This window comes from Poecilia reticulata, chromosome 14, assembly GCF_904066995.2.
Source record: "Poecilia reticulata chromosome 14, P_reticulata-male-v2, whole genome shotgun sequence".
NCBI classification, from domain to species: domain Eukaryota; kingdom Metazoa; phylum Chordata; class Actinopteri; order Cyprinodontiformes; family Poeciliidae; genus Poecilia; species Poecilia reticulata.
Window position 1 is genome coordinate 19,755,185 of NC_088843.1, and position 27,883 is coordinate 19,783,067.

Genomic DNA, 27,883 nt, shown 5'->3' on the forward strand with positions numbered 1-27,883 from the left:
GTTTCTAAAATTACCTCTCTGTTTCAAAATGTTTTAAAGTCCAGGAAATCATTGCAGCTTTAGACATAATAGGAAGGATTAGACATCCCATAAACTCAGTCACTGACTGTTATCTGATTCTGAGTGAGCCAAACTCTCTGCACGAAGCAGACATCATTAATCATATTTTTCTGTTTTTTCCCCGCATGAAACATTGTAAGAGAGGAGCTTAGGGATTTTATTCGCAACATAAAGAACCTTGAATAAGGTAAGTGTTTTTATTTTATAGTATCAGTATGTGCTGCAACCTTGGATTGAGGTGTGTGATGCTGCACATTTTGGATATCAAGTAAAAACAGGACCTGTATTCCAGTCAATACCAATAACCGTATTTTTCAGACTATAAACCCCTACTTCCCCCCGCCCCCCACACGCTTTGAACCATGCGGCTTACAGCCCGGTGTGGCTTTTCTGTGGATTTTTCTTCAACCACCGGGGGGCTCTTTAGCAGGAAGTGAATCATTGGAAGTCAAAGAAGAAAGTGCTGATTTTCTTTGAGAACAAGCCCATGCAACAGGCACCGCGGAGAAATTTCTTCAAACTCATATGATGCCGCTTTTAAGTTGATAACTATTGATCTGGCAGCACGTAGAGCCGCTGCACGTAAACTCGGCGTGAACGAAACCATGGTTCGGCTTTGGAGACGCAGCTCTCTGCTTAGTCCTTGTGGAAAACTGAAGCGGCTGAGATACCAGCGCCTAATAAGCCCCGGTGCGGAGTATGTTTCCAGTTTTTTTTTTTTTTTTTAACTTTGTGGGTGCGGCTTGTAGTGAGGTATGCTCTGTACTCCGGAAATACGGTATTTAAGAACGATATAATCAAACTCCTGACTTTTAAGCGTTTTTGTGGGTTTTCCTTTCATCAAGAAATTTAGATCAAGTTTGTAGGTGTCAACAAAAATACTTTCGAAACATAATAACATGATAATATGAACACAAAATAAATTTGTGTACTAATTTCTAAAAAACAAAAAAAACCAGTGTAAAAATATTTGCATTTGAGAGCAAATCAAAGCAAAATCTTCTTTTACGGTAGAGTTGAGAATCTACACTAGGAAAAAATAAAATAAAATGTCTAGAGTGAATTTGAAACTTAAATATCAGTCTTACCACGCTGGTTTATGCTAATGCTGACTTTATATTAATATTATGAATATTGTGTTGTTCAAAATGTTCATTAGTGCACTGTCCCTCCTCAGCAAATAGAGCAAATGAAACATCAAAACCCCCTAAATATCCAACATCTTTGTATTGTCAACTCAGTCCCAACGCATTTCATCCTAGCTATTGAGCAATTCAGTCAAGCTCAGTTTATTATCCAAATTAGTAAGACACTTTCAAAGGAAACTCGACCGGTTGCATCAGGTGTCTGTCATTGTGGAAAGCGTCAGCAGCGGTCAGCTGACTGCGCTTGAGTTAGTGTGGGAGGCCATCTGCTGCCAGGCTGACAGAGTGGAAACACAAAAACACTGATCCAGTTAAATATATGAGCGTTAAGCCAGAAGTACAATCTAAAGGATTTTAATCAGCACACAAAGTCAGTTCAGTTGTGCTGGGAGAGAGACAGAAACGAGTGTTTCATCAATAGGAGGAGTACGTGAAGGAATGAAATTAAAATCACACATGAATAAATCTGCTCACCCGATAAGTCATTAAAAATCATGCAGCTCTGATAACCTCCCACCACTTCCTGTCGTTGACGTCGTCTTTTCCGTCAGTAGCAACGTCTGGTTATTGGTCACATGACTGTGTCGATTTAAAAAAGCGTGTGTTGATAATTTGCGAAATATACAAATTTTGATACGACTTTAAAAATCACCGCGTCCAAGCGCAAAAAAAACTTTTTTTGTGTCTTTTTTCGAAATAGTCGTGTTTCCATTAAGCAGATTTATTTTGTAATTCCAATTTGTGCAAATTTATGCTGAATGGAAACTCAGCTACTGTTAAATGGAAAGACCAGAGCAGATATAGCTTCTGTGAAGAGAAAAAAAAACAGAGAGCAGTCTGGTGCTGAAGTCCTCTGTCCTCTGTTGGACCAATCAGATCTCTGATGGAGCTTTAAAGTGTTTTATGGGAGAAAGAATCTTCTTTCAAGATTTCTTCTATTTTTCTCCAGTGTTGTATTCGAATAATGACTCCAGCTGTCGTATTCAGTTGTTTATTAATAAGAGACTTGCGAATAAAAAAAAAGTCTTCATAACGCTGGGAAATTAAAGGTACTAAAGTCATCTTGAGTGTAGGAGCTTTCTCAGTTTGCCATTTCTTCATCGTCTCATCGTGTCCTTTCAGAATACACAACAAAGGAAGAGCCGGTTTCTCTAAATGCTAGGTGATGGAGAAAAAAAATAATGCTGCTAACGTTGTCTCCCCCTTTTCTCCGTTCATGAATATTAGGGATGGACTGAAGCAGGGAAGGGGCAGGAACAAAGAGAGGAGGAGAGGAGAGAAAGCAGGGAGGGATGGAGGGAGGGATGGTTGGGTTGGGTTTGGGGTTGGGGGGTGGAGCTGATGTCATCAGAGGCCCAGCAGTGCGCAGGCTCTGTATGAGCGGTGCTGACTGCCTATTGACTGGGAAAACAACGGGCTGTGGGAGGACGGATCAGGGCGGCTGTGGGCTAACGGGTGAGGGAAGGAGCACAGATCCAACCTCTCCACGCCGCTGTCGTTTATCTCTGGGGGTGTTTTATTTTTTTTGTTTTTTGTTTTTCTCCTACACTGGAATGAATGTAACTGCTGCTTCTCATCATCATCACCATCGGGTTTTTATTTTGTCAGAACAACAGATCTTCCTGGTCTCGGAGGATCTCGCACACACACAAAGCCAGAAGAATCTGGGGCTCATCTGACTGCAGGTAATCAGCGTTTTCACTCAATTACGTCCCATCCACCCTGCTGTCCGTCCGTCCAGTCCTGACCTCTGTGTGCATCCTTTCTGCCGTCATCATTATCTTGTAACCATGGTTCCCTCCATCTCCCCTTCCTCTCCTCGCTGCTCCTCTTTCCCTCCCCCACTGCCTCATTTTCTCCTGCCTCCGTTCAGCTAAACCCATGCTTCTTTGTAATTTCTGCCTCCGTCCTGAGAATGTTAACCTCAACTGAAATCACAGCGTTTAGACCAATGAGAAACAACACGCTGGCAGTATGTAGACTGGTGCTTTAAATATGAACGGGATGTTCATATTTATGCTGTGAAATTGAAGCATGTTTTTTTTTTTTTTTTTAAAGATCAGTTCTGTCATCGTCTCTGCTCCTCATTGAAATCAGAGCTTTTAGATGAAATCCCACATCCAGATAAAACTATGAAGTTGAAACCAGACATTCTGGTCTTCGTACCTGCAGGGAGACACACCTGAGAGCTTCACACACTCCAAAAGGCTCCTTCCAAGAAAAGGGATGGGACAAAAACTCATAGAAATGCTTCCTTTAAAAAAATACAACGGTAGTGATGTAATGTTAATGTCTGGTTCACTTACCTGACCTAGCGAGGCCTGAAAAAGGCTTTTGACAAGTGATTTTGCTTTTATTTTATCCATACGACATTTTTGAAAAGGCATTAGTGTCTCCTATAATGGGTTTCTCGGACATAAAAATAACCAACTACCAATTTTTCAAGTTTGTTTTCCTTATTTAGCTAAACACAGTTTCCTAATTGGCTCTACTGACAGGCAGTAAACAAATCAGGCCAGATTTAATTCAATTCCATTTGGTTTACTTAAATAGTGCCAATTCATAAAACATCATCTCAAGACACTTTCAGTCCAATCATAGATGCATTTCACCTGATCCTAGTTATCGAATAGCGTTTTAAGCTCAGTTCGTTTCTCAAATCGTATTAAAAAGTTTTCCGTCAAAGGAAACCCGGCAGACTGCGTCGAGACAACATAACAGTTGAAATAACAACAAGTAATGTAAACCGGAGAGTAGTAGAAGAAGAAAGTGAGCAAAAGTGTTGAGTTTGTCCTCCGGCAGGCCTACAGCAGCATAACTACAGAGACGTCTCAGGACAACCTAACCCTCCTCCACTAACAACATTTTATTTGCGCTGAATCGTCCGAGCTGAAATTTTTTTGAAATAAACATAAACCCTGAGCCAGATGTGAAAGGCGTTTTTAAAAAACGAGCACAAACAAGCCAGCGGGACGGCATGGAGACTGGAGACAGGGAGGCGGTGAAAGACGATCTCCGGCTGCAGACGAAGCGGCACTTTGCTGAGTAGGATGACGAGGAAGAAGAGGCTTGCACAAGCTCGTTTTATAAATGGACTGCCCTGTGTTCACACACTTAGACCAGGCCACGGCCCAGCAAAGCACAAAGGATGAAATTTAGGCCCGTCCACTGAAATGACGCGTCAAAGAGCCGGACCGAAGGCACAAAGTTCTGCTCAAATGGACCGAAAAGGTTTAAAATGTTCTCGTTTTCGGAGGGCCTCGGGTGTCGCTGCCTAATCGATTCGTTTACACCAAAGCTGGAAGGATTGGATGCTCACTTTTAAAAATAATGTTTTCTTCCAGTGACGCTAGAAACCCCCACCCACCCCCCGTCTAAATCCTGTTTTAAAACTACCTTATAATCACTGTGTTACCGATAACAATTAGGGCAGCACAATGAGAGCCTGACTGTAATTTATGGTGGATTCCTCCATTTAATTTCACGCCCCAGAATCTTTGACACCTCATCAGTTCAGTCCCAGTAGGGGTACGTAATTAGCTGTTCACCAGTAAAAGCCAACTGGTTGGGTTCCCAGTGGGACCTGGTCCCCTTCTGGCACACCTACCTCCACCCATCCTTTGTCCGGACATCATGGTGCCAGTCCAGATGAGGTGGAGCAGACATGATTTAGAAGACAGTACAGGGCCAACAAATATCCCCCGAGACTGCTAAGCTCTGATTGATCTTCTCTTTGTGCTAAAGACTCCTTAAAGGGACAGTACTATGCAAAGTCGACTTTTTTGAGCTATACATCATTATGGTCGGACTGGTCGGACCCAGCGCTGCCTTCAGACACAATTCCTCCTCGGCGTTGCACTTTCCAAGCTTCTGAGTGGGATGGGTGCAGCCGTCCAGCCCCCACCCAGCTCCTTCAGACTAGCTAGCAGTAATTAGCAAACAGCTGGTGGAACTGCTCGTCTGCTGAGCTCTTTATACGAGCTGCTTCTCAGTGCGACACCGATTAAAACATTATTAAAGGGTTAATGAAGGAGTCGTGTTGTGATGACTTCCTGTAGGCAGAGTTTCAGAAAGAAGAGGAGCTTTTAAAGAGATAGCGTCTCAATTTCAAGTCGTTAAATTAGGATGTGAAATTTCTCTTTAGTCATACATGATGGATGCATTATTTTTATAACAACTGAATATAGTTATTTAATTATGCTATAAAATGACATTACAAGCCAGGCAAAACATTGCCCCTTTAAGGGGTTAATGATTGGAACTCAAAATTAAGTAGTTTTTTTGTTTTTTTTTATGTTCAACAAACTCAGTCCATTAAATTTGATTTTACTTCTGTTTGTTATCAGGACAAGAGCCCAACCTGCCAGGGGACACCATGGAAGCCCCTCTTGTGTGCTTGGACGAGGAGTTCGAGGACCTGCGGCCCTGCCGGATGGACGAGCAGGACCACTCCTCCTACTCCAGCGCCACCACAACCACCACCGTCCCGCTGGCCTCCATCACCCGCGAGGACTTCTCTGAGCTGGAGAACTTCTCTGAGATGATGAGCTTCAAGTCGATGGAGGACCTGGTCAACGAGTTTGACGAGAAACTCAACGTCTGCTTCCACAACTACAACACCAAAACCGAAGGCCTGGCGCCGATCCGGAACCAGACCCACAGCCAGGAGGATGAGGAGCGGCTGCAGGATGAAGAGTAAGTCACCGACGTGAAGCGTCAGGCTGGTGGAAGACTTCCTGGCATTTCTCCAGGGCTTTTAGTCTTGGTCTGTTATTGCGTAATAGGGGATTACACAGCAAATACAGAAAGTCTGACCGAGTGTCCAGTTTCCAGTGCAAGCAACTTAGTACACATGAAATAAGACAAAACTACCTTCCAAGTAGCTTTTTAGCAAAATGTATGTTTAAGTCACTATTTTTATTTTGAAGATGGATAAAAACTAATTGTTCCTCCAAGACATTTTGCACCGTTATAAGTGAAAACAAAATCTGCCAGTGGAACTAATATTTTTTCTAATAAATATTCAAGAATTACTGACCTAATTTAAACTTTTATGCCTTGCAAGCCGTCAAACATGGTGGTGAAGCGTGTCCTCTGTGTCTCTGAGTTTAGGTTTCATTTCATTGATAATAACTGATTTGTAATAGCAACAAAAAGCGTAAAACATCCAAGGGGGCGAATTAGCAAACATTTTGTAACTGGGATCCATTTGGCGAATTTGAGTCTGAACACTACAGCCATCTCACTTTTGGAAACAGTCCGCAGTGCAGACAGAGCAGATCGAGCTTCCTGAAGGCAACGGCTTAGCTGGAGATTAACAGTACATTTGTACATTTGGAAATGTTTCATTTGGAAACAGATTATAAGATGTAGAGTCAGAGTAAAGCAGGAATAAAGGTCAACTCAGACAGAATGTATGTACCAATCACCTGAAGATGACCTGAATCACTATATGGCAAAATGTTTCCATGGAGATTCAAAGTCACATAAAGATGACCAGTGTCTCTGTTGAAGTTAAAATGTGAGAATAAGCAACTATCCAAATATTTGTCACCTGATATGCCCACATCAACTATATCATTGGTTTATGCTTTGTAAGGAAGAACATAAAAGGTACAAATGTCTCTGTTGACAGATAAATCTATTTGATTGTGCTTAGATTTTTGAGAATATGAGTAAAACACTAACAATAATATACTATTTGATTCTCAGCCGTTCCAAAGTAACAGATTTTTTATATGTGATCTTGAAAAACGCTTGAAATATACTGACTGTGAACATACTCAAGTATGTCAAAGCATGACTTACTTCACATATTTGATGCACTTTAATCAGTTTTCTTCTTTTATCATTGAAGGGGAAGTGCTTCAATCTGCACATTCTTATAACTGTTGCCAGTGTAATTGGTTTTAATTGAAGACATATTTGCCACTTCTTTATAATAATCGACAATAATTAACAGTGTTATAATTGATAGTATAGATTGCAACACATCTAATCTCACATTACAGTGAAATCTGTAAATTAGAACCAACGATTCAACAAGTGCACTGCAAAAACACAAAATCTTACCAGGTATTCTGGTTCTACTTTCTAGTAAAGAATATCTTAGTGCATTTCAAATAAGGCAAAACTTGTAACATTTAAGCAAGATAAAGGAACTTGTATGTTAATAATTCCTTAATATTTATGAAGATACTTATATCTTTGGTTTTACTACACTTATAACAAGACTTTTTCCCCACATTTGTTGGTGTCTTATTGTTTTTGCAGTGTATCAGAATTTGTTCTACAGCCAAATATACTCATTTACTAAAAAAAAAGGGCTTTGAGTAAATACTGAAAAACATACTGATATGCTAAAACTCTACGGGAAAACTCCTCTGAGGTGACGGCGTTCACACAGAGGACATCCATTCATTTCCTTCTCAGGCTAACTGCTTAGCAACACAAGCATTTTGTAACCCATTCATCTCGTACCACTCGGTGGCACTGAGACCAAAAATAGAGTCTGCAGCGCCAAAACCAGAACAACGGATCAAAGGATTCCTCGCGAAGGCCACAATATGCCAAAACACTCCGTCGGTCAGAACCCGATTCTCTCCGCCACCTTGTTGAGATGCTCTGCTGAATTATTCAGTGTGAATTTTCCTACGCCTCGGTTAACTTTGGCTGTGCTTCAGTCGTGGCCTCTCCTCTCCCACCAGCTGACTGCCAGGCCCTCCCGCTCTGAGTGAGCGTGCTCTGAGGCGTATAGACGCAGACGCCGCTGCTCTTCGCGGAGCCGGATCGTTCTAAATATAGCCCGATTTTTGATGTGAGAAGGGAGGGTTTGAAGAAAGAAACGCACGATTCCAAGCAATGTTCAGCCAGGGTGAAAGCAGCTCAAGAAAGCACAAAAAAACCCCAAAAAAACCTGTACGTGTGAAAACCTGGCAGATACCGCATCCGATGTGGTGGCCAGACAAATGAACAGAGTCCTGATTTTATGCTTTTCATGGCATCTACAGTAAATCGTGACATCAAGTGTTCTCCATCACTTGTTATTTAGTTCCATCAGTGCTACTTATGCGCAACCTACAAGCATTTATTAATAGAAAGCGAGACGGTATTGATGTTCCGAACGCCGACAGGATCGTGTGACACAGGAGAAACATTTCCGCTTCGCCTGATTCAACAGAAACCCGGCAGGTACACAGACCAGCAGAAGTCCTTTACATTAATCTGCAGTTTGGCTCTGAACCCGTTCTGGTGCTTTCTGACTTAATTCCCCCACAGTCGCTGCCTGGTACGAGTTATAGCAGGCCAACAGGCCGATGGAGAGAGCAGTATTAAACAGAATGACTGCTGATCCGTGGCAACCAGCCCACAAACGCAGCAGCACAGCTTTGTAACGTGGAGCTCCAGACCCTGCAGGACCGACGGCAGGAGGACGGCACTGTCATCCGAACTCTCACAGCAGCGTTTAGGACTAACTGGAGGCTTCCTGTCTGATGCTTTGAGGTCCCAACAAGATCTGTCTGTAGATCACTGAATGCCTTAGCACCAAGATATATCGTCATATTTACCTTCTCACGCCTTCTGGTTCAATGCCTCCCCAAGAAGCAGAAGCAGCATTGAGTTCTGTGCTCCTCTACTCTGGAACAAACCTCCAGAAAACCGCAGAAGTCAAGTCAAAGTTTGATCGTACAGCATATTTACAACAACCTCAGCTGACCAAAATGGTCAACAACGACCACAACGTCACAGGTACATAAATAATGATAAACCCCCCCCCTCACCACCCCCCAGAAAATAAGTTAGGTCAAAACAAAACAGTACAACGATTATAAAATTGGCAGAAAATACCAAAAACTTATAATAATGATGATAATAATAATAATAATAATAATAATAATAATAATAATAATAAAGCAAAACAATACTTTGCTGAAAGATTGAGTTTCTTTAAATCAACATCTGATTGGATTAGAGTTGTCTTCAGTTCATACAACCTGGCGCCACGGCAATGTAATGTTTTCCTTATTTGTTGCTTTATTTTCTTTTTAATAATATTAAACACTTTGGATTGCCCTGTAGCTGCAAATAAAAACTACCTTTTCTTTTCATCTTTTCTCATTATAAAACGATGGGGGAGCAGAAGGACAAGTGTGAATGGTTTTCAGTTTGTATTTTCAATAAAAAATAAAAAAAAAAATCAGAAAAGTGTGACCAGACTTTTGAGGTACGTCTCTATCAGCTTTGCTGTATGTGGCTATTTTGTAAAACAAACATACATAACTGATTATCCTCCTTGCCTTTCTTCTGCTATGGGAAGAAGTGCTTTGGCAACGCAGCTGTTTCTTCTTGAAGCGCAAAAACAACTTTATTGATGAGTAAAATATACGAACCAACAAATCCTCCCCACGTTTATAGGCGAATAAAAACAAGAAGAAGAAAAAAATCATTCGCTAGCCTTTTTTCTAGTGCATTGAATGTTTGAGTTTCAGCCTGCAGCCTCGGCAGGCGGCGGTGAGGTAAGCTGCCGAGCTGAAAGGCCTCCTCTGTGCTCCGTGTGCCAGTGGGAGCAGGGCAGCAGGACCGTCTGGAAGCAAAGCAGGAAACACACACACACACACACACACACACACACACACACACACACACACACACACACACACACACACACAGAAAAACTCCAAGACTCTCTCAGTGCTATTGTTCGCCTCCTCTGTCAGTCGCCGTGCCGCACAATGATGTGAGGAACTTTATTTTAATCTCAGCTTAAGGACAGATCTAGACCAAATAATAGTCTTTTTTTTTCTTTTCTGCAGAGTTTCTTTGCACTGGAGTAACTAAAACTGATGCCTGATGTCTGTTCGTTCGGTGTTTCCTCTTCTGAGTGTTTGTGTGTTTCTCGTTGCAGTGTGTGGGACGCTCTGACCGACAACTACATCTCCACCTGGGACGGACCCAACTCTGAGGGACTCAACGGCAACCTGTCCGACCACGAGGTACACCGTTCTCTAGAAACCTTTGGCTTTTACTGGACTATTTATTCCTGTTTCTGTTTTCCATTTCTTGGCTTTAGGTTGATTTCACTTACAGCCTACATTTGGCCAGATATTGCAAAGGTTCTAGGGTAAAAAAAAAAAAAAAAAAAGCACCAGCATTTTAATCAATATCCTAAAAAGTTGATACAAAGCCCAAATTAAACAAATGTATTTCCTTTTTAATATATATATATATATATATATATATATATATATATATATATATATATATATATATAATTGTATTATTTTTTATTTATTTATTTTTTCTTATCTTTTGTCATGAAGTCATGAAGCCATTTAATATTTTCGAACATTTTCTTTCTCCTGATTTTCAGATCCATGAAAAAGAGGAGGAGGAAATGAATGAGAAGAACGAGAACGCCAACTGCCTGAACGAAGAGCCTCTGATCACAGCAGATCAGGTTTGACGTGAAGAAAACGAGCAGGCTGCCACTTTAAAACGCGACGTGGCCGATCCTCCTGAGAACTTGTTTTATTTGAGCTTTTACCTGAATTTGCTTGTCGTTTGCGCGACTGACGCGCGCAGAACGCGCGTGCAAAAACGACGCCGGGTTCAAATCGGCAAAAGTGCTGTGAATTTGTCAGACGTTTTTGACTGCAGCAGAGTTTCGGGCTCGTGAACTCGCGTAGAACGTTTTGATTCTCTTGGAGCCTGAACTGTGAAACGGTCGGTTTAACCGAAAGGAGCTGCTGTGTCAGGTAGAAATCCAGCACTGATCAAAAGCACGCTGCACCCCCCCATTCAGTCTAGGAAAATAGAAACGTTAGCGGTGCATCGAGAGAGGAAGCCAGGGTGAGCGTCTGCTGTCTTCAGTGGTGGGAAGTAACTTACTGTACTTAAGTACAATTTTCGTGTATCTGTACTTTACTTAAGTAGATTTAATAATGGATACTTTCTACTTTTACTCCACTACATTTTACAGTATCTGTACTTTCTACTTCACTACATTTCTACAAAACTGTCGCGTTACTCGTTACATCCAAGTCGCGTTGCTCTTTTTTTCCGTTAAAATGTGAAGTTCAGGGATTTAAGGTGGCGCCGTAAAATCCGAGCAATAACGTGACTTAGTGTCTGTTGTCACCCATCGCCTCCACCTTTACTCGCACGCGAAGCTCCAGACATGCGCAGTGGTTTCCTCTGAGCGAGTCTAATCATCAGTAATATAATAGCGCTGCATAAATTGATATGGCTACATGTAAAATAAGCAGCCCTTCGCTTTCATAGTCGGTGGGACTTCGTCCAACTTTTAGCATCACTTGGAAGGAAAGCTTAAAGAAAGGTAAGATCTGTGGACGTGATGCTAGCAAAGCTAGCTGTACTGACGTAGACACACATGTTGCATCTGGATGAAAAAAAGTTGTCATTCATGCCCTGAATTATTGTGTGGAGGTGTTGACTGAGGTGTTGCAAATATGGGACAACGCTGGTACATTCAGGAAAGATCCGATTCTTCTGGACGGATCTTTACTGATTGCATTTATTTAAGCTCTTAAGTATTTAATAACTAGTTTTTTATGGGAATGTGGATCTTTCAGATCAATTTGAGAAGCAATTTTGATAAGTAAAAGTAACTTTTTTTGTGTCACGTAGCGCGGGGTGCTGGTCTTGACTTGGTCTTGGGTCGGTGACCTTGACTACAACTCTGCTACTGGCTCCTTGGTTGCCTGTCCTCCCCCACCCACCTTCTTTCCATCCACTTTCTGTTGGATTTCTTTAAAAATAAATGCCACTAGTAGCAAAAAAAAAGTGAAGTTCATGTTATGTTAGGACAGGAGACAAGATGTTTCCATCCCTGAAAGTATGATGCATAGAATCACATAGTAAGTAATCACATACTGTAAACATAATAAAAACATGCTTTATCTGTGGCATTGTTCATTAAAATGGCACATTTCTAATGTATTAAAATTAAATACGATCGGGACACTTAATGATATTAGCGATTAGGTAATCCATTCAGCAAGCACTTTTACTTTTAATACTTAAGTATTTTTAAAAGCCAGTACTTTTTTTTACTTTTACTTAAGTACAAATGCTAATGTGGTAGTTTTACTTGAGTACATTTTTGTCTGTGTATTTGTACTTTTACTTAAGTAAATTTTTTGAGTACTTTCTCCACCACTGGTTAAAATAAACTTGAGGGTTATTCTCACCTCAAGTAAATTAGCACACGGGAGACGCAGTCTGTTACTCCAATTTCTCTCAGCTTATGAGAAACTGCAGAGCAACTGGCAGCTCAGAGTTCCCATGCGCCACATACCTGTGAAACACCGTTACTGCACCCATCATCTTTAACCCCTGTTAACGAGTAAAATATTATTATTATTATTATTATTATTATTATTATTATTATAACCCCATAAACATTTAAATGCTCCTTTTTTTACTTTTTTTTCACACACCAGTGGGCATCACAAGAGGTTTGTTTGACTCATAGACCGGCCCATTTGCTCTATGCCTGTTAGGAGATGGAACCCAAATAACAAATAAAAATGGGTGGGCGGTAAGTGGAGGGGCCAATGGTTCCCTGGCCACTCCTGTTAAGCTGCGCAAATCACTGCCAGTTCAGACTTGCGGGAATAATGCATTTAGTGGCCACAGATTAATTTTTTTTCATAGCGCATGCTCACTGCGTGCTATTTTTACCCTTAGCAACAGTTGCCATGCTGCTGACAATGATGTAATCAGCATGACGTCAAATGACGTATGTGTCATGAGGCCCTTCTGAGGATGACTTTATGATGTCATAGAGTCCATGACATCACCAACTGATCAGTTAATTCTCTGATCAGTTACCACAAATCAGTTAACAAGTCAGTCAACTCAAGATTCATTTGGACGTTTTAGCTCAGCACAATAAAGATGAACGACGAAAACCCACAGAGAGAAATGGATGTGAGACCTAAGGTTTCTTTTTGGACGAAAGTGAAAAAGACATTGTCCAGCAAAGTTCATCCTGGTCAAAGAAGCCCAGATTACAAAAAGAGAAACTTTCTCAGTGAACTTTTGTGGGAAGTGATTGAAAAGGCTGCAGATGGACCAACTCTGCATCTTGTCCGACAAGTCTTTGAGGAACAACATAGCAAAATTTTGATCTTACTTTTGAGAAAAACTGGAAATATAAATGTGAACGTACTCTCTGAGGTTTCAGAAGAGCTTGGTGAAAGGATTTTCCAGAGTCTTGCGAGAGATGCATTCCACTTTGCAAGTGGACTGCATTTAATCGCACTACTGGATCACCCAGAAGGACACCAAGTCATCGTGGAAAAATTCAAAAAGCACCTGGAGAATCCTGTTCCTCCAAAGAAAATGTTAGCGTCTACCAAAAGAAAGATCCGAAAGACTTTTTTTCCAACTGAAGACTTGTACGCAGATGAAAACTGCCTGAGTGAAGATTATACTCAGGAAACCATGGACCCTGAACAATTTTTGAGGGACGCAAACAGGATGGGATTCAGACATGGAACAGAAGAAGAAAGGAGAGTTATGGTTCAAAATATTCTTTGGAGATTGATTTACAAGTCCAGTTACAGATCTAGCTATGGGCATTACAAAAGGAAGGACACCGAACCGGTCCAGAGAAAGCTTGCTCCAAAAATATGGAAAGAAGTCAAGGATATAGATTTTGTCTTTTATGACAAAATGGAAAAAAAAGCCTGCCGAGACATCCTGCAACTTCTCTGGGGCAATGAAGACGCAGTTAGAGAACTGCTCTTCAAAATGATCAAAAGCAACAACCCAATAGTGATTTACAAGGTTGTGGAATGCTTTAAAAGAACCCTTGCACGACCACGAAAAATCAATCTCAAAGACACCTTTCTTCAAAAGGCATGGGGCCTCATCAAAAAGGCTGCGGGTTGTGGAGACAATCCAGACGAAGAAGAGAGGCAAGAGCCCACCAAGAGTGGATCAAATGTGTTTAGTCCACACTTAGCTGGGCCTCTAAATTTGGTCAACTCAGAGGTTGGTACTGACTTGGAGGAGTCAGTGCCGAACTCAGAGTCAGGGCCCGCCTCAGAGTAAGGACCCGTCTCCGAGTCAGATCCTGTCTCCGAGTCAGGACAAACCTCTGAGACGGGACCCGTCTCAGAGTCAGGACCCTTCCCCGAGTCAGGAACCGTCTCCGAGTCAGGAACCGTCTCCGAGTCAGGAACCGTCTCCGAGTCAGGATCTGCCTCAGTGTCAGGACCCGCCTCAGCGTCAGGACCCGCCTCAGCGTCAGGACCCGCCTCAGCGTCAGGACCAGCCTCAGTGTCAGGGCCTGCCTCAGAGTCAGGGCCTGTCACCGAGTCGGGACAGAACTCTGAGACGGGACCGACCTCTAAGATGGGACCTGCCTCTGAGATGGGACCTGCCTCTGAGATGGGACCCGTCTCCAAGATGGGACCCGTCCCCGAGTCAGGACCCGTCCCCGGACCCGTCTCCGAGTCAGGATCTGCCTCAGAGTCAGGACCCGCCTCAGCGTCGGGACCGACCTCTGAGACGGGACCGACCTCTGAGACGGGACCTGCCTCTGAGACGGGACCTGCCTCCGAGTCGGGACCCGTCCCCGAGACGGGACCGACCTCTGAGACGGGACCGGCCTCTGAGACGGGACCGGCCTCTGAGACGGGACCTGCCTCTGAGACGGGACCTGCCTCTGAGTCGGGACCCGTCCCCGAGACGGGACCGGCCTCTGAGACGGGACCTGCCTCTGAGACGGGACCTGCCTCTGAGTCGGGACCCGTCCCCGAGACGGGACCGACCTCTGAGACGGGACCTGCCTCAGAGTCGGGACCTGCCTCAGAGTTATGACCTGTCTCTGAGTCAGGACCTGTCTCCAACTCACGACAGACCTCTATGTCCTCATGCCTAATCTCACCAACGTAGTGACACCTTGTCAGAAGTGTCAAAACTGTTCCTCAGCAGAACTTCGCAACTTACCAGAGCGGATGATTATGGACTTAAAGTTTTCAATCTGAGAATACCGGAAACCTTTAGTCATCCGTTGTTACAGTGAGAGCAAGACGGGTAGATTGACCCGAAGAATCAGAATTGGAGGCCGAGGGAACGATGGCCCACTGGGAGGCTAGAAGGGGTTCGAAGAAGGAGAGAAGATGGGGGGCTGACGTATCGTTAGAGAGGTGGGGGGTGGAGGAAGCAAAGGATTGAACGAAGGAGAGACATTGAGGGGGGCTAGTGTACCATGAGAGGAACACTAGCCCACCGTCAATGTAGAGGTAGATGTGAGGGGTCAAAGAGGGTGGGGCCGGTCTAGCGTACCGTTGAGTGCTGGGGAGGCGGACGGACAGCAAATTGCAAGAAGGGGGAGGAGGTTTGGCTGTAGAAGGAGGTGGCAAAGGAGAGACATTGGGGGGTTAGTGTACCATGCAGGTACACTAGCCCCCCCTCAATGTAGAGATAGATGTGAGGGGTCAAAGAGGGTGGGGCCAGTCTAGCGAACCATTAAGTGCTGGGGGGGGCAGACGGACTGCGAATTGCAAGAAGGGGAGGAGGTCTGGCTGTATGTAGAAAGAGGGGGGCGAAGGAGAGACATTCGGGGGGCTAGTGTACCAGGAGAGGTACACTAGTCCCCCCTCAATGTAGAGGTATATGTGAGGGGTCAAAGAGGGTGGGGCCGGTCTAGCGTACCGTTGAGTGCTGGGTGGGGGGGCGGCCGGACAGCGAATTGCAAGAAGGGGGAGGAGGTCTGGGTGTAGAAGGAGGGGGGTGAAGGAGAGAATTAATCCCCCCGATCCACCTATAAATGCTATTTTATTTATATAATTAGGGCTATTGTAAGCAAAAATTTTAGTAATCGCGTAATCTATCGATTATTCTTACTATTAATCAAGTAATCATATAAAAAAACCTGACAAAATAACGAATTGGTAAATCTGGCATAACAGCAGTGTTACTATCGGATATCAATATCAGTCCAATTTTTCATTTTTGAGCTTCCCTAACAGATACTTTTTTGTTGTTTAGAAAACTAACCTGTAATAATAACAACTCGTTTTCTAAGTTAATCTGAGAAAAAGTCATACAAAAATCTAAAATTAATTTCAATTTAATAAAAAGAGGCAGGCTCACAAATATGCTTATTAAAAATATCTATGATCCAGCTTTTAGTTTATGTAGTCAGTCAGTAGATGAGCTCTCACGTTGCCCCATACATGTCAAGCTTTGAGTTTGAGAATATGGGAAATGTCACCTGAAGTGGTGGTGGGCCATAATTTAACAGTTTATGTTAAATTATGGGGAAAAAAACTTAAATTATGGAAAAATTCTGCTGAAATTCCATAAAAAACGAGAAAGTGTAATTTACCAGGACATTTCCCTGTTTTTTTATGGAAAACTTTGAAATAAAATACTGTTAAATTACGGGAAACTTCTGATGGAAATTCTGTAAAAAACACTGAAAATATCATGGCAGAGAATTACCAGGACATTTTCTGTATTTTTTATTTTTTTCAGAATTTCCATCAAAAAAATTTCCATAATTTAACTCTGTCTTTTGTGATGCATTCACAAACTTTTTTTTTAAAAAACCTTGGACATTTCCAAATACTTTTGTCCTCCAAACCATTGAAGTCTGTATTCTATACCATATGTTAATTATAGTGTAAAATATATTAAAGTTAATGTATTTAATATATTCTTAACATAATTTTGAAACAAAATTAAATTCTAAGTCCACAGGAAATGTAGTTGTAGAACACAAAACACTTAGTTTGAAAGTAGCTCATGCAAAGTGATGTAAAAATGAAACCATTCTACAATCAATTTGCAGACTTTATTTTGCAATTTAAGACCATAAATTGACATCATCTAGTCTTTATAACTAACCTTTACTATTATATATTAAGAGCTAAACATATTCTTGAGCTTGCTAATGTTTATCTTCTGTACATCACAACTAATTTATTACATTTTACTATACAAATTTTCAACGTATAAATTAAATGTAAAGCAATTTTGACTCTAGTCTTTGAAGTCAAATAAACAGTTTTGTTAAGTTATTACTATAAGATGGAACATAAAAAATTGCTTTTGAACATGAAAATCATAGTTGTAAACAGGATCAACATACTTCAAAATAAATGCCGAAAGTCTACCATTATTTTTATGAAATACAGGTATAAATATTTTGTTAAAAATCAAATGCTACATAAACCCAGCCGGTAACACTTTATTTGAAGGCAGGTGAATAAGACTGACATGACACCGTCATAAACATCTGTCATGGACATGAATAAGTCTTCATAAATATTTATGACTGTTGTCATAAAGCGTCATTCAGTAAATCATGACACTTTTAATACAAAGTTGACATTATTGAAAATGTCTGTTTTGACAACTTGACATTAATCTAGACAAAATGATTAATGATTGATTAATAGTATTCAGCAGGTTGTTTTCTAATGTATTAAAATTAAATACGATCGGGACACTTAATGATATTAGCGATTAGGTAATCCATTCAGCAAGCACTTTTACTTTTAATACTTAAGTATTTTTAAAAGCCAGTACTTTTTTACTTTTACTTAAGTACAAATGCTAATGTGGTAGTTTTACTTTTACTTGAGTACATTTTTGTCTGTGTATTTGTACTTTTACTTAAGTACATTTTTTGAGTACTTTCTCCACCACTGGCTGTCTTCCATCTCTGTCGGAGTCTTGAGAGTAGATCTGCAGGCCACGTTTGGTCCTTTTCCTTTATTGATAAATCACCAAAATCGTTTAAAAGAAAAACTATTCTCGGGTCTTATCTAGGAAGTAAGAGTTCCCAAACATTAGCAACATTAAAAGTGTTCAAATTCAAACCAAACTTTGCAAATTAGTCGGCCAACAAACTCGTCTGCGACAAACTCTTCATCTTCTCCAATGAAAATAGTGTTGAGTGTTTTGGCGATCCAGCTGTTCAGACAGCTGTCCAACACACCGCTGCTGCTGTACGGCGCTGCACGCCTGCATGCGTTAATAATTGATAAAATGCATCGCTACGCAGGAGGCTTTGGGCATCTCACTGGCTACTTATAAATGGAAAGCATCTGTATGCACTTAACCATGGCCAAATCTCTCTCTCTCTCTGTCTCAGGTCATTGAGGAGATCGTTGAGATGATGGAGAACTCTCCAGATCCCGGCGAAACCGAGGAGGAGGACGAGGAGGAGAGCAGCCTGTGCTCCTCCAGGACCAACCCGTCCCTGCTGGAGGAGATCAGGCAGCTGTCCCAGGCCTCCAACAACAACTGCTCCTACGAAGGTAGACGAGAAAAGAATCCTGAGTGTAAATTTGGGCGACGTCGATTCAGATTTGTTAGGTTTTCTTACACTTTGGGCTTCGTCGTGTCGTCAGAGTGAAGAGCTGGACTCACGGTGAAAGGTTTTAGTCTCTAGACCCTATTCTGGTCTTTATCAGGTTATATAAAATCATGTGTAAAAAAAAAATCACTCATTATATATTTGTTATTTATTTAATAAAGATGAAACAAAAATGGAGAAGTCTGAAAAAACTAAAACTCAACATGTGGATAAAATATACACAACACATGTTTAACCCTATCCCTAACTAATAGATTGCATGACATTATAAACAAGGTTATTCTTATAGCTGCTCAAATAAGAAAATTTATCTTTGTATTAAAATAAGTTGCTTTTTACTTTTTTAGGACTGTTTCTATTCCAATAGCAGTATCTGTGGCCTTAAAATGAAGTGTTTTGACTCATAACCCTGTTTATAGTCATATAATGCAGTAATACATTGTTCCATCTAAAGTGGACATTTCTCAGATCCAAATCGGATAGAAAACATTTAAAATACTCAATAAAGTGTAGCTCTTTCATTGAAGACTACAAAAACCCAGTATGGCTGCCATGAATACACCATGATCTTAAATATAAGGAAATAAACAGTTTATTGCTCCTGACTTTCATGAAGCCTGTGTTCAACATCTACACTGTTACACGTTGTGTTTATTTACTACGTTTATTCGATATCGTTGAAGCACGACGCTGCCAAAACCACGTTGTACAGATGCTGTGCAGCAGGAGAGACTGGTGCCGTCTTCAGTTTGGATCACATGAGGATTTTTGTAACTTGTTTTGAAGACTAAGCATAGCAAAGATGTTTTTTGTTTTTTTATCAATTCCCATAAAATATGATTGCTACTCTTTTCCCCCTGTATTTCATCTTTTACTGGATAAAATATTTTGGTAAACTTGGGACTGTTTTTCTTTAACACCTTCAGCATTTTCTGCGTCGCCTGTAGAGTTTGTCTGTGGTCGTGTTGTTGCTTTTCTCCCGGCGGACTCTCACCGTCTCGTCTTTTCCCGTCCTGCAGGCCTCAGCTGCATGCCCAGCTCAGCGCTGATGGAGCTGCTGCACAGGGTGGAGGCCGCCATCCGGGAGTACTCAGAGGAGCTGGTCAACCAGCTGGCCCGGCGGGACGAGCTGGAGTTCGAGAAGGAGGTGAAGAACACGTTCATCACAGCTCTGATGGAGGTGCAGAACAGGCAGAAGGAGCAGCGGGACAGCAGCAAGCGCAAACGGCGGGACAAGGCGCTCAGCCTGCAGGGGGGCGGGACGGCGCCCTCCAACGGGGCCAACACCGCCTCATCTGGCCAGAAGACCGGCACCATGCCGGTCAAGGTGAATACACGGAATAATTTCCACTACTCTGTTAGGATATATATTTTCCAGACCCATTAAAAAAGCAAAACAAAAAAGCGAATGGGTCTGTACTTGTTCATTTATGTCAGTAACTCAACTCAAACTCATTATTGATTTCACACAAACTGATGTTTTCAAGCCTTTGTTTCTGGTAATCAGGATGATTTTCAGATCACTGTGCATGAAAACGAATTAGATGTGGTCTTAAAGGTACAGTGTGTAACTTTTATGAAAGAAAGTACGTCACCATGTCGTGACAGTATAATATGAGACTGATGGTCTGTGGAAAGATCCACCTCCTCCACCTTCTTCCTGAGCTGCTATCGTAGCCTGAAGAAATGCGCCGCCCCGACCAAAATCAACCAATCAGAGCCAGGAGGAGGGTCTTAGCACCGTCAGTCAGTCTCATGTACTCGCTGCTAAATGTGCTAATGGCGAACAAACAACTTACAGTTTATCCGTAGTCATCTGTAGCTATGCTAATTGATCTGAGCATTCATGACAAGGCATGGGAGATAGATGGGGAGGGGGATGAGCTGCGCCACATGGAGGGTGATTGACAGCACTAAGACCCTCCTCCTGGCCCTGATTGGTTCTTTCTGGAAAGCTCCGGATCACTGGGGGATGTCAAAAGAACCAGAGTATTTCACAGATGATCCGTCACGTGCCATGCTTTCACACCACAGTAAACAGTTTAAAAAAATAGGTCAAACAAATATTTATATATTTTTAATAAAAGTTATTCAAAGTATTGTTATTTTCAAAAGGTTATATCTTTAAGGGAATTACAGAAAAGTGACATCCCAGAGCCTGGTTGCTCTTCCTCCTTCCTTCTCTGGCTCTTCCACTAATGGATGTCAGATCCATTACACTCTAAATGATCTTACAGGAGCGTCTACGTCCAGGACCAGCCCAGTTCAGCTCACTCTGCTCCTGCTCAATAACACGGGCCTAATGGGTTTTCCCTACATGCAACGCACAAACGGTGGTTTTATCTGAGAGAGCAGACACCTGAATCTGTGCCAATGTCGAGCAAATAAACGAAAACTGTGTCTGTAGTTCTACTTTGAGCTACTTAATACTGTAAATGTGACACAAATGAAAGAGAACTGAGTAAGGATATACAGATATCCGCAGAGTTTTGCAAAGAAAACATACTTTTGACAGTCACTCATTATGTGCGTGTGTGTTTGTGTGTATGTGTGTGATCCGTAGCGCTTCAGCATGGAGGGCCTCTCCAACATCCTGCAGACGGGCATCAGGCAGACGTTTGGAAGCACAGGAAATGAGAAGCAGGTAATGTGCTGACTCATCGTGTTAGCTCTCTCAACTGATGATAATTGAATCTTCTGTACTGTTTAGCTGACTGGAAAATTTAGCTGAAAGTTTAGCACACAGACAACTGGTGCCATGTAAGTTGTAAACATTCTTCGTTTGGTTTTCTGGTGATAAATTTTATTTTATTTTTTGTGTGTGTGTTAGATAGAAGTTAACTGCCTGAGGTTTGAAAGCGTTTGGCACTGAGATATGACCTGAGAACAGCATCAACCCTTAGTCAGAGGCTTCTTTAGAGTTTTTTTTTCCAAGACTGACTACTACTGGAGATCCTTCCTGTCCGCAGCGTATGAAGTATGAATGACCGAGCAAAAAAAAAAAAAGTCAGAAGTTCCTGTTCTCCGTGTTTGTGTTCAGCGGTACACATCGGTGACAGTGTGCTCCTTTCATCACTCCTCTTTCTTGGTAAACACTCTGAGCTTTTTCTTGGTTTCAGTATCTGAACACTGTGATTCCATACGAGAAGAAAACCACCCCTCCGTCTGTCGACGACCTGCAGATGCTCACAAAGAGTAAGCATCCGCACGAGACTGAACGTGAGAATCGATCGCAAGGTCCGACACGTGAAATGACTGTGAACCTTTTCTCCAAACAGTCCTCTATGCCATGAAGGAAGACAGTGAGAAGGTGCCTACGCTGCTGACGGACTACATATTAAAAGGTAAACATCATCCAAACTCTCCCAGAAATCAGTGATCTGACGAGAATGCAGCGGCGTAATTCGATTTGTCTTCCCTTCCAGTCCTCTGTCCCACCTAAAGAACCGTCATACCAGGAGTGAAATGTGACAGAGAAACCGACCCCCCCGCCCTGTCCCGCTCCCCAGGACTTTCCTAAACTTCTGGCCCAGTCTGCATGAGCTCCCCTCGTTTTCCATTACCAACCATGGATCGACACCGTCCGCATTATCTCATCCGTCTAAACTACGACTACTGCCTCCTGCTGAGCTCACCTCGTCCTTCCCTGCACACCCGTCTCAGGCCAGACACCAAAATGGCCGCTGCCTGAAAAAGCGATCGGAACGGTCCAGTCCCACTTTTACAGGACTTCACTAATGGAGCATGATAAGCTGGTTAACGATCACAAGAGATCACTTCGGTACAGGGATCCAGTTTCAGATATCACTTCTCTCTTGTCATCTCTCATTTCGTTGTCATGTTTGGTTTTGTTTTTTTTTTTCTTGCTCTGACAGACACTGTTTTTGTTAGGCTTATTTACAAAGCCGTTAATCACGGAACGATTGCTCTTTTCAACACATATATACAGTCATCCATGTAAAGTGGATTGTATGGGGAAACGTGATTCATAAGAATACAAAAGCCATGCACCTTTTTCTGCCAACTCAGTACTGTAGTTCCTTTAGAGTGAGAAGAAACACACTACTATTACGGGTGCAGTGCAGTGCGTTACAAAGCTTCTTTCACAATAAATATCCAGTGCTCTTCAAACTTTTTTTTAAAATTTATTTTGAAATATTAATATATATATTATGTTGTACATTTTTTTTTTTTTACATTTATTTACTGTAATTGTCATTCCACTCGGTGCAGCCACCTACACTTGTAAATCTTGTTTTTTAAGTTCAGTGACTGAAAACAAATAATTTTAATAACTGTGTATGTATTTGCATATTAGCATTTTTTTTCCCTTTTGCCCCATGTAGATGAATGTTACATCGCTTAATTGCTAATTCAAATAAACTTCTGCCCTCTATGTTATTGCTTTCTTTTATGTATTCACTGCACCAGTGTTCAAAAATCCACCAGCTCACGTCTTAAGACATATCTATGAGTAAACTGTGTAAGAGAATATGCTTAACCATGTGTGAAAGCATTTTATCGCTTTTACAAATCAATCGTGACCAACGAAATCTGACGAAAAGGGGGGGAAAAAATCCTTTTAATGTCAAACTGAAAATGGATTTCTAACAAAGCAATGACTATTAAATACGTGCATTTAACATGAAGTAAGTGATCACATAAATTAAATATTCAACTCCCTCATGTCAGTATTTAGTAGATGCATTTTTGGCTGCTGTCACAGAGCAGAGTCTGTGTGGATCGGTCTGAGTCAGGCAGGCTGGACATCTGGCCGCTGCAGATTTACAGCAAACGTTACACCCCGTGTTACTGCAGCAAAAAAAAAAAAAAAAAAAAAGTAAAAATCGATGGAAACTGATGCCATTCCCACGCTCTTCTTTACCTCAGCAACAGAGCTGCTTTGCTGCCACCTTGTGGTTTAAGACCGGAAATGACACTTGCATGAAAGTTTAGAGGAAAGAAAGGCAGTGGGTTTGTTTTCGAGATGATTTTGTCGTCTGTTCAGAAGTGTTTGTGATTGGGGGGGAAAGCGTATTGAGGCCTTAGTCCTCGTGGCGGTGGTCACAGGTTCGATTCCCGGCCTGGCGACATTTGCCGCATGACTTCTCCCTCTCTCTCATTACCCCGTTTCCTGTCGAACTACTTTCAAATAAAGGCCACTAGAGACAACAAAACCTAAGAAAAAAAAAAGAAAGGTTTGAGGTTGCATCTGTTTGCCGTTTGTGCAAATTGGTCTCGTATTTTCACATTGATGCTTTCTGAATCAATATCCTGAAAGAATAAATGTTACAGCTTTTCAGCAACAGCTGTAGCATCGAGTGTGGAGCAATATGACATATAAACCATTTTTAAAGAAAAAACAAAACAAAAAGCATACGCAAGAGTTTGTTTATATTTTATTTGAAAATAACAGGCATTTTTTTCCATGAACATAAATATGGAGTACACAAGTGGACAATGCACATCGATGTCTGGACTTTAGGCCTTCTGTATAAATAAGACGCTTCACCGCCTGTTTGTCCACAGGAAGCCTCTAGAATGCTCCCTGCTGTGATGGAGAGCACTTATTTAGTTCATAAAGTTACATAGTAAAGAGAAACGCTGCTCACGTGCTCTTATGTTTGCTGTAGAAAAATAAAGGCTCGACTTTAACAATACATTATAATCATCAATGTACACATTTAAATGACTCAGTCGCACTCTAAAACACAGAGTCGGATAATCGTAAGAAACAAAACATTTTCCAGTTTGCTCAAGTGTCATCGACGTTCAACAAAAATGCTCCGCAGCTAAGAAACGTTTCAAATCATTCGTTTCTGGAATGTTTTCGCTTTCTGTGTTCGTGGTCAAAAGCCAGACAGCTAATAAATGTCTGTGTGTAAAAAAAAAAAAGAAAAAAAAAAAGAAAGCACAGCAGGAGAAAGGAGAAACTATGACAAATGTTTTCAAAAGCGGACAAGAAATCAAAATCTGTCAAAAAATTAAAACATCTTCAATAAGGAAACGTATATATGCGGTCACCTGGACACATTCCTAAAGAAGAGAATTTGTTCAGAGTGAGATCTGTTTAAATTCTTGCAAGTGGAGAAGGTTCTCTCTGTAAACCAACAAATATTTGATACATTTTTACTCGTTATTGGATTCCTCCTGCCATTTTTGACACAATTTTTAAGTTTGTAACTCTTCCTATTAAATATTTCAGAATGTGCAAATTGTTCTGGAATAGTGAGTTATAACTTTTGGTGATTATAAGCTAATAATAATAATAATAAAAAACTAATGCAAAAGAAGGAAAGTCAGCCCTTCATAGTTAATCCCTCCAGCAAGAAACACGATTCAAAGTAAAAGCTGGACTTTTTCCGATTGGGATTTTTCGATACCGTTGTCAACAGTTTAGATTAAAGTTTTCTGTTTGTTTTAAACATGGGGTCATTTGTTCAGAGCTTCACAGTTCAACACAATATTTACCCTGTAAAATATTCAGAAAGTTTTAAAGTCACGCTACTTTTGTCCCCAACATTTCATCTCCACATTTACAGGCTTAATAAACATCTGAGTTTTACTGCAGCGTTATATCACAGCTGAGTTTTTCCCTTTTCATTACCAAACTGACAGCTGAAACAAAGCAGACACGTAAAAATGCTGATGTGCTCTCTTGTATTGGATTTGTTCAATATGGCTAAATAATTTCCATAAGGTAGCGGTTCCAATTTTAAATTAATAAAATTCTTACGTCTCTCAACAGTTCTCTTCCTTGTGCTTGCCTCTATAATTTCAGAAATCGTCAACTCAGATTAGAACTTCGTAAGTAACCTGAAGTGAATCTGCTGCTATGAAAAGATGCAACATGTCAGGAACGAAGACGATTTTGTCTTTGGTTCAGTATCCAGTGTTTCAGATTAATTTGCCATCAATGTTCAATATCACCAACCATACAGATTAGACCTGAAAAAAATAATCAAATGTCTGGAACACATTTAAAAACTAACAAATATCATATTTATATAGATGTTTTTTGTCTTACTGCAAACTTAACATATTATAATGCAAGGGTGAAAATATGCTGAGCTACAACAAAGCAATTCTGAATCAAAGCAGATTTCGAGACTAGAGACTAGAGGATGTTTCAAACTGAACTCCATCCACCCAAACCTTCATGCTGGATCTAAGCCAGGATCTCCAGGATCCTTCTAACATTGAACGGATCACAGCAAATCTAAACTTTTTCACAGAAACGCAAAGCTCCGTCTCCATCGCAACACCACAGGCTGCTTCCTCACAATCTGTAGAGTTTCCGTCTAAATACGGGAGGAGAAAACCAACACGGTATCTTCATCAGCTACTAACAGGTTTCTGTGCGGATGCGTCGCCCCACCTCAGACTGACGTTTTGTGCTCGGCAAGCGTAACTTAGTTTGAGCAGACCGAATGAATGATGCACTCCAGATGCAGAATGTGTGCTTTTTTCCTCTCGTCGCTTATCTGATCAAAGTGAGACTTTCAACCCTTGGAGTCGCTTTTTAAGAGTCGAGCTGTGGGGAAAAGTAAAATCTGCGATTCAAACCTCGTGGTTATTCCTCCTCATCCGTCTCCCGTCTCCGTGCCAAAGATGACGCTGCTGGGGCGTCATGACTAAAACATCTGCGACCGAAGACCTCACTGAGGTTTGAGTATATTGCTGGGAGCAGCCTGAAGTGACCCAATTCCGATTTTTTTTTTGCCGGGGCCGTTCATACTGCCAGTAACTGCGACCTGTATGCGTTCTACAGTGTGAACGGGCAAACTACCTGAAAGTGTCCCGCATGCGCACTAGAGGGCGCAATAGCGACAGCGTTCTCAATACTCTGTCAGCCGCCATAAAAAGAAGAAGTGCTCAGTGTTTGCGGAAGTAAACATGGAGGCTAACTGTATAGCTTAGCTTACATAATTGAAGTTGTTGTCCAGCATATTAACAACTTAATCATCATTATAGTCCATCATGGTTGTTGTTTTTCTTCCCGCTTGCGCGTATCAGGACGCAGAATAGTGAGATTTGTTGAGAATCAGTGACGTTCAGTTCAGATGAATGCGACCTGGACGTTAGGTCACATTCGAATCGGATATGGGTCACATTCGAAAAAGAATCCGACTTGTGCTGTTCACACTGCCATAAAAAGATCGGATCCAGGTCACATTACGTAAAAAAATAAAACTGAATTGGGTCACTTCAGGCTGCAGTGTGAACCCACCTTTATTGTTCCACGTGCTGCAGAGATGAAACATATTCTGGACTTTTCTTTAAACGCTGCAATGTGAAGGGGTCTTAAGAAACAATGACTTATCCTTCAGGTAGTTGTTGTAAAAAAGGGTGGCTGAGATTTACGTCCCGCCTATTTCCTGTAACATCTTTGCTGAAAATTGGGAATAATAAACCCTATAAAAAAAACAATCCGGTTGCCGGGTGAACAGCTGGAGAACGGCATGACAATAAAAAAGTAGAAAAGGGAATTTTATCTATACGTCATTAGTGAGAACAGAATATAAAGAGTGAATACAAAGCAAGTAAAAAGCATGTCTTGAATGGTTGTCATGGCAGCCTGCTGACTTGAAAGCGTCTAACAGTAAGTGACGTCTTCCTCTCGTCCTGTTTGCTAAAAAAAAAATAAAAATAATAATAATAATAATAAAAACACAAAGCGTTCCCTCCAGAGACCCGGCTGAGCCTCAGGTCAGTCCAACTGCGTGGCGCGGCACTTCTAGTTAGACCAGAGAGCCTGCTTGGTTTTGCGCAGGCACCATGATGGGCACCCCTCCCATGCGGTGGATGTTGGAGACTGTGATGGTGGAGGTGGGCAGCGGCGGCGGGGACGGGGCGGGCTGGAACTTCCCTTGCAGCTGGGCGTAGGTCTGGGGCAGCTGCTGGGCCTGGGGCAGGTGGCCGTAGCGCTCCTGGACCGCCTGCGAGCTGCCGTTGGCGGCCTGGGCGGTGGCGGGCTGTCCGTGGGGCAGCGTGCTGCTGTTGTTGTAGCTGTAATGGGTGGGAGTGGAGGCCCCCTGGTGGCGGGGAGGTCTGTAGCCGGTGGCGCTGCCCGTGGCTGTAATGATGGAGGCTGTGTCCGAGGCCGGGTGCTGGGGATACTGCTGCAGGTGGTGGTGGTGGTTGTCTTTGTGGCGCGGGCTGGAGGCGATGGATGACAGCGTGCCGTTCTTCGAGATGACGTCAGAGCCCATGCCGCTCTTCGCCCAGGAGACGCGCTTCGGAGCCTGAGCGTCTTCCCTGCAGGTTGGGGGGACATCAGGGGTTAAAGGAACGATCCACTTTTTTCACTCCTGAC

General features: G+C 42.0%; 2 protein-coding genes across 2 annotated transcripts in view; one reads left to right on the forward strand and one right to left on the reverse strand.

Annotated features, from left to right (window-relative positions):
• Window positions 1-2,564: 2,564 nt before the first annotated feature.
• Window positions 2,565-22,963, forward strand: fez1 (fasciculation and elongation protein zeta 1 (zygin I)). The gene is made up of 10 exons (XM_081615441.1): window positions 2,565-2,890; window positions 5,552-5,900; window positions 10,111-10,198; window positions 10,576-10,662; window positions 18,343-18,508; window positions 19,587-19,894; window positions 21,131-21,211; window positions 21,687-21,762; window positions 21,846-21,911; window positions 21,993-22,963. The coding sequence occupies exons 2-10, from the start codon at window positions 5,581-5,583 to the stop codon at window positions 22,007-22,009; spliced, it is 1,209 nt and encodes a 402-aa protein (XP_081471567.1). The 5' UTR covers window positions 2,565-2,890; window positions 5,552-5,580; the 3' UTR covers window positions 22,010-22,963.
• Window positions 22,964-23,953: 990 nt separating this feature from the next.
• Window positions 23,954-27,883, reverse strand: part of esama (endothelial cell adhesion molecule a) — a 58,739-nt gene continuing 54,809 nt past the window's right edge. The window contains exon 7 of the mRNA XM_008428405.3: window positions 23,954-27,825. Within this exon, the coding sequence (XP_008426627.1) occupies window positions 27,309-27,825 (517 nt within the window). The 3' untranslated portion in view covers window positions 23,954-27,308. The remainder of the gene's footprint in view (window positions 27,826-27,883) is intronic.

Excerpts from the sequence above, each read along its gene's own strand:
- fez1 (XM_081615441.1), top strand. The coding sequence starts at position 5,581 with ATGGAAGCCCCTCTTGTGTGCTTGGACGAGGAGTTCGAGGACCTGCGG. Across the intron at positions 5,901-10,110 it reads GAGCGGCTGCAGGATGAAGA|TGTGTGGGACGCTCTGACCG; the intron begins GTAAGTCACCGA and ends TTCTCGTTGCAG. Across the intron at positions 21,763-21,845 it reads CCTGCAGATGCTCACAAAGA|TCCTCTATGCCATGAAGGAA; the intron begins GTAAGCATCCGC and ends TTCTCCAAACAG.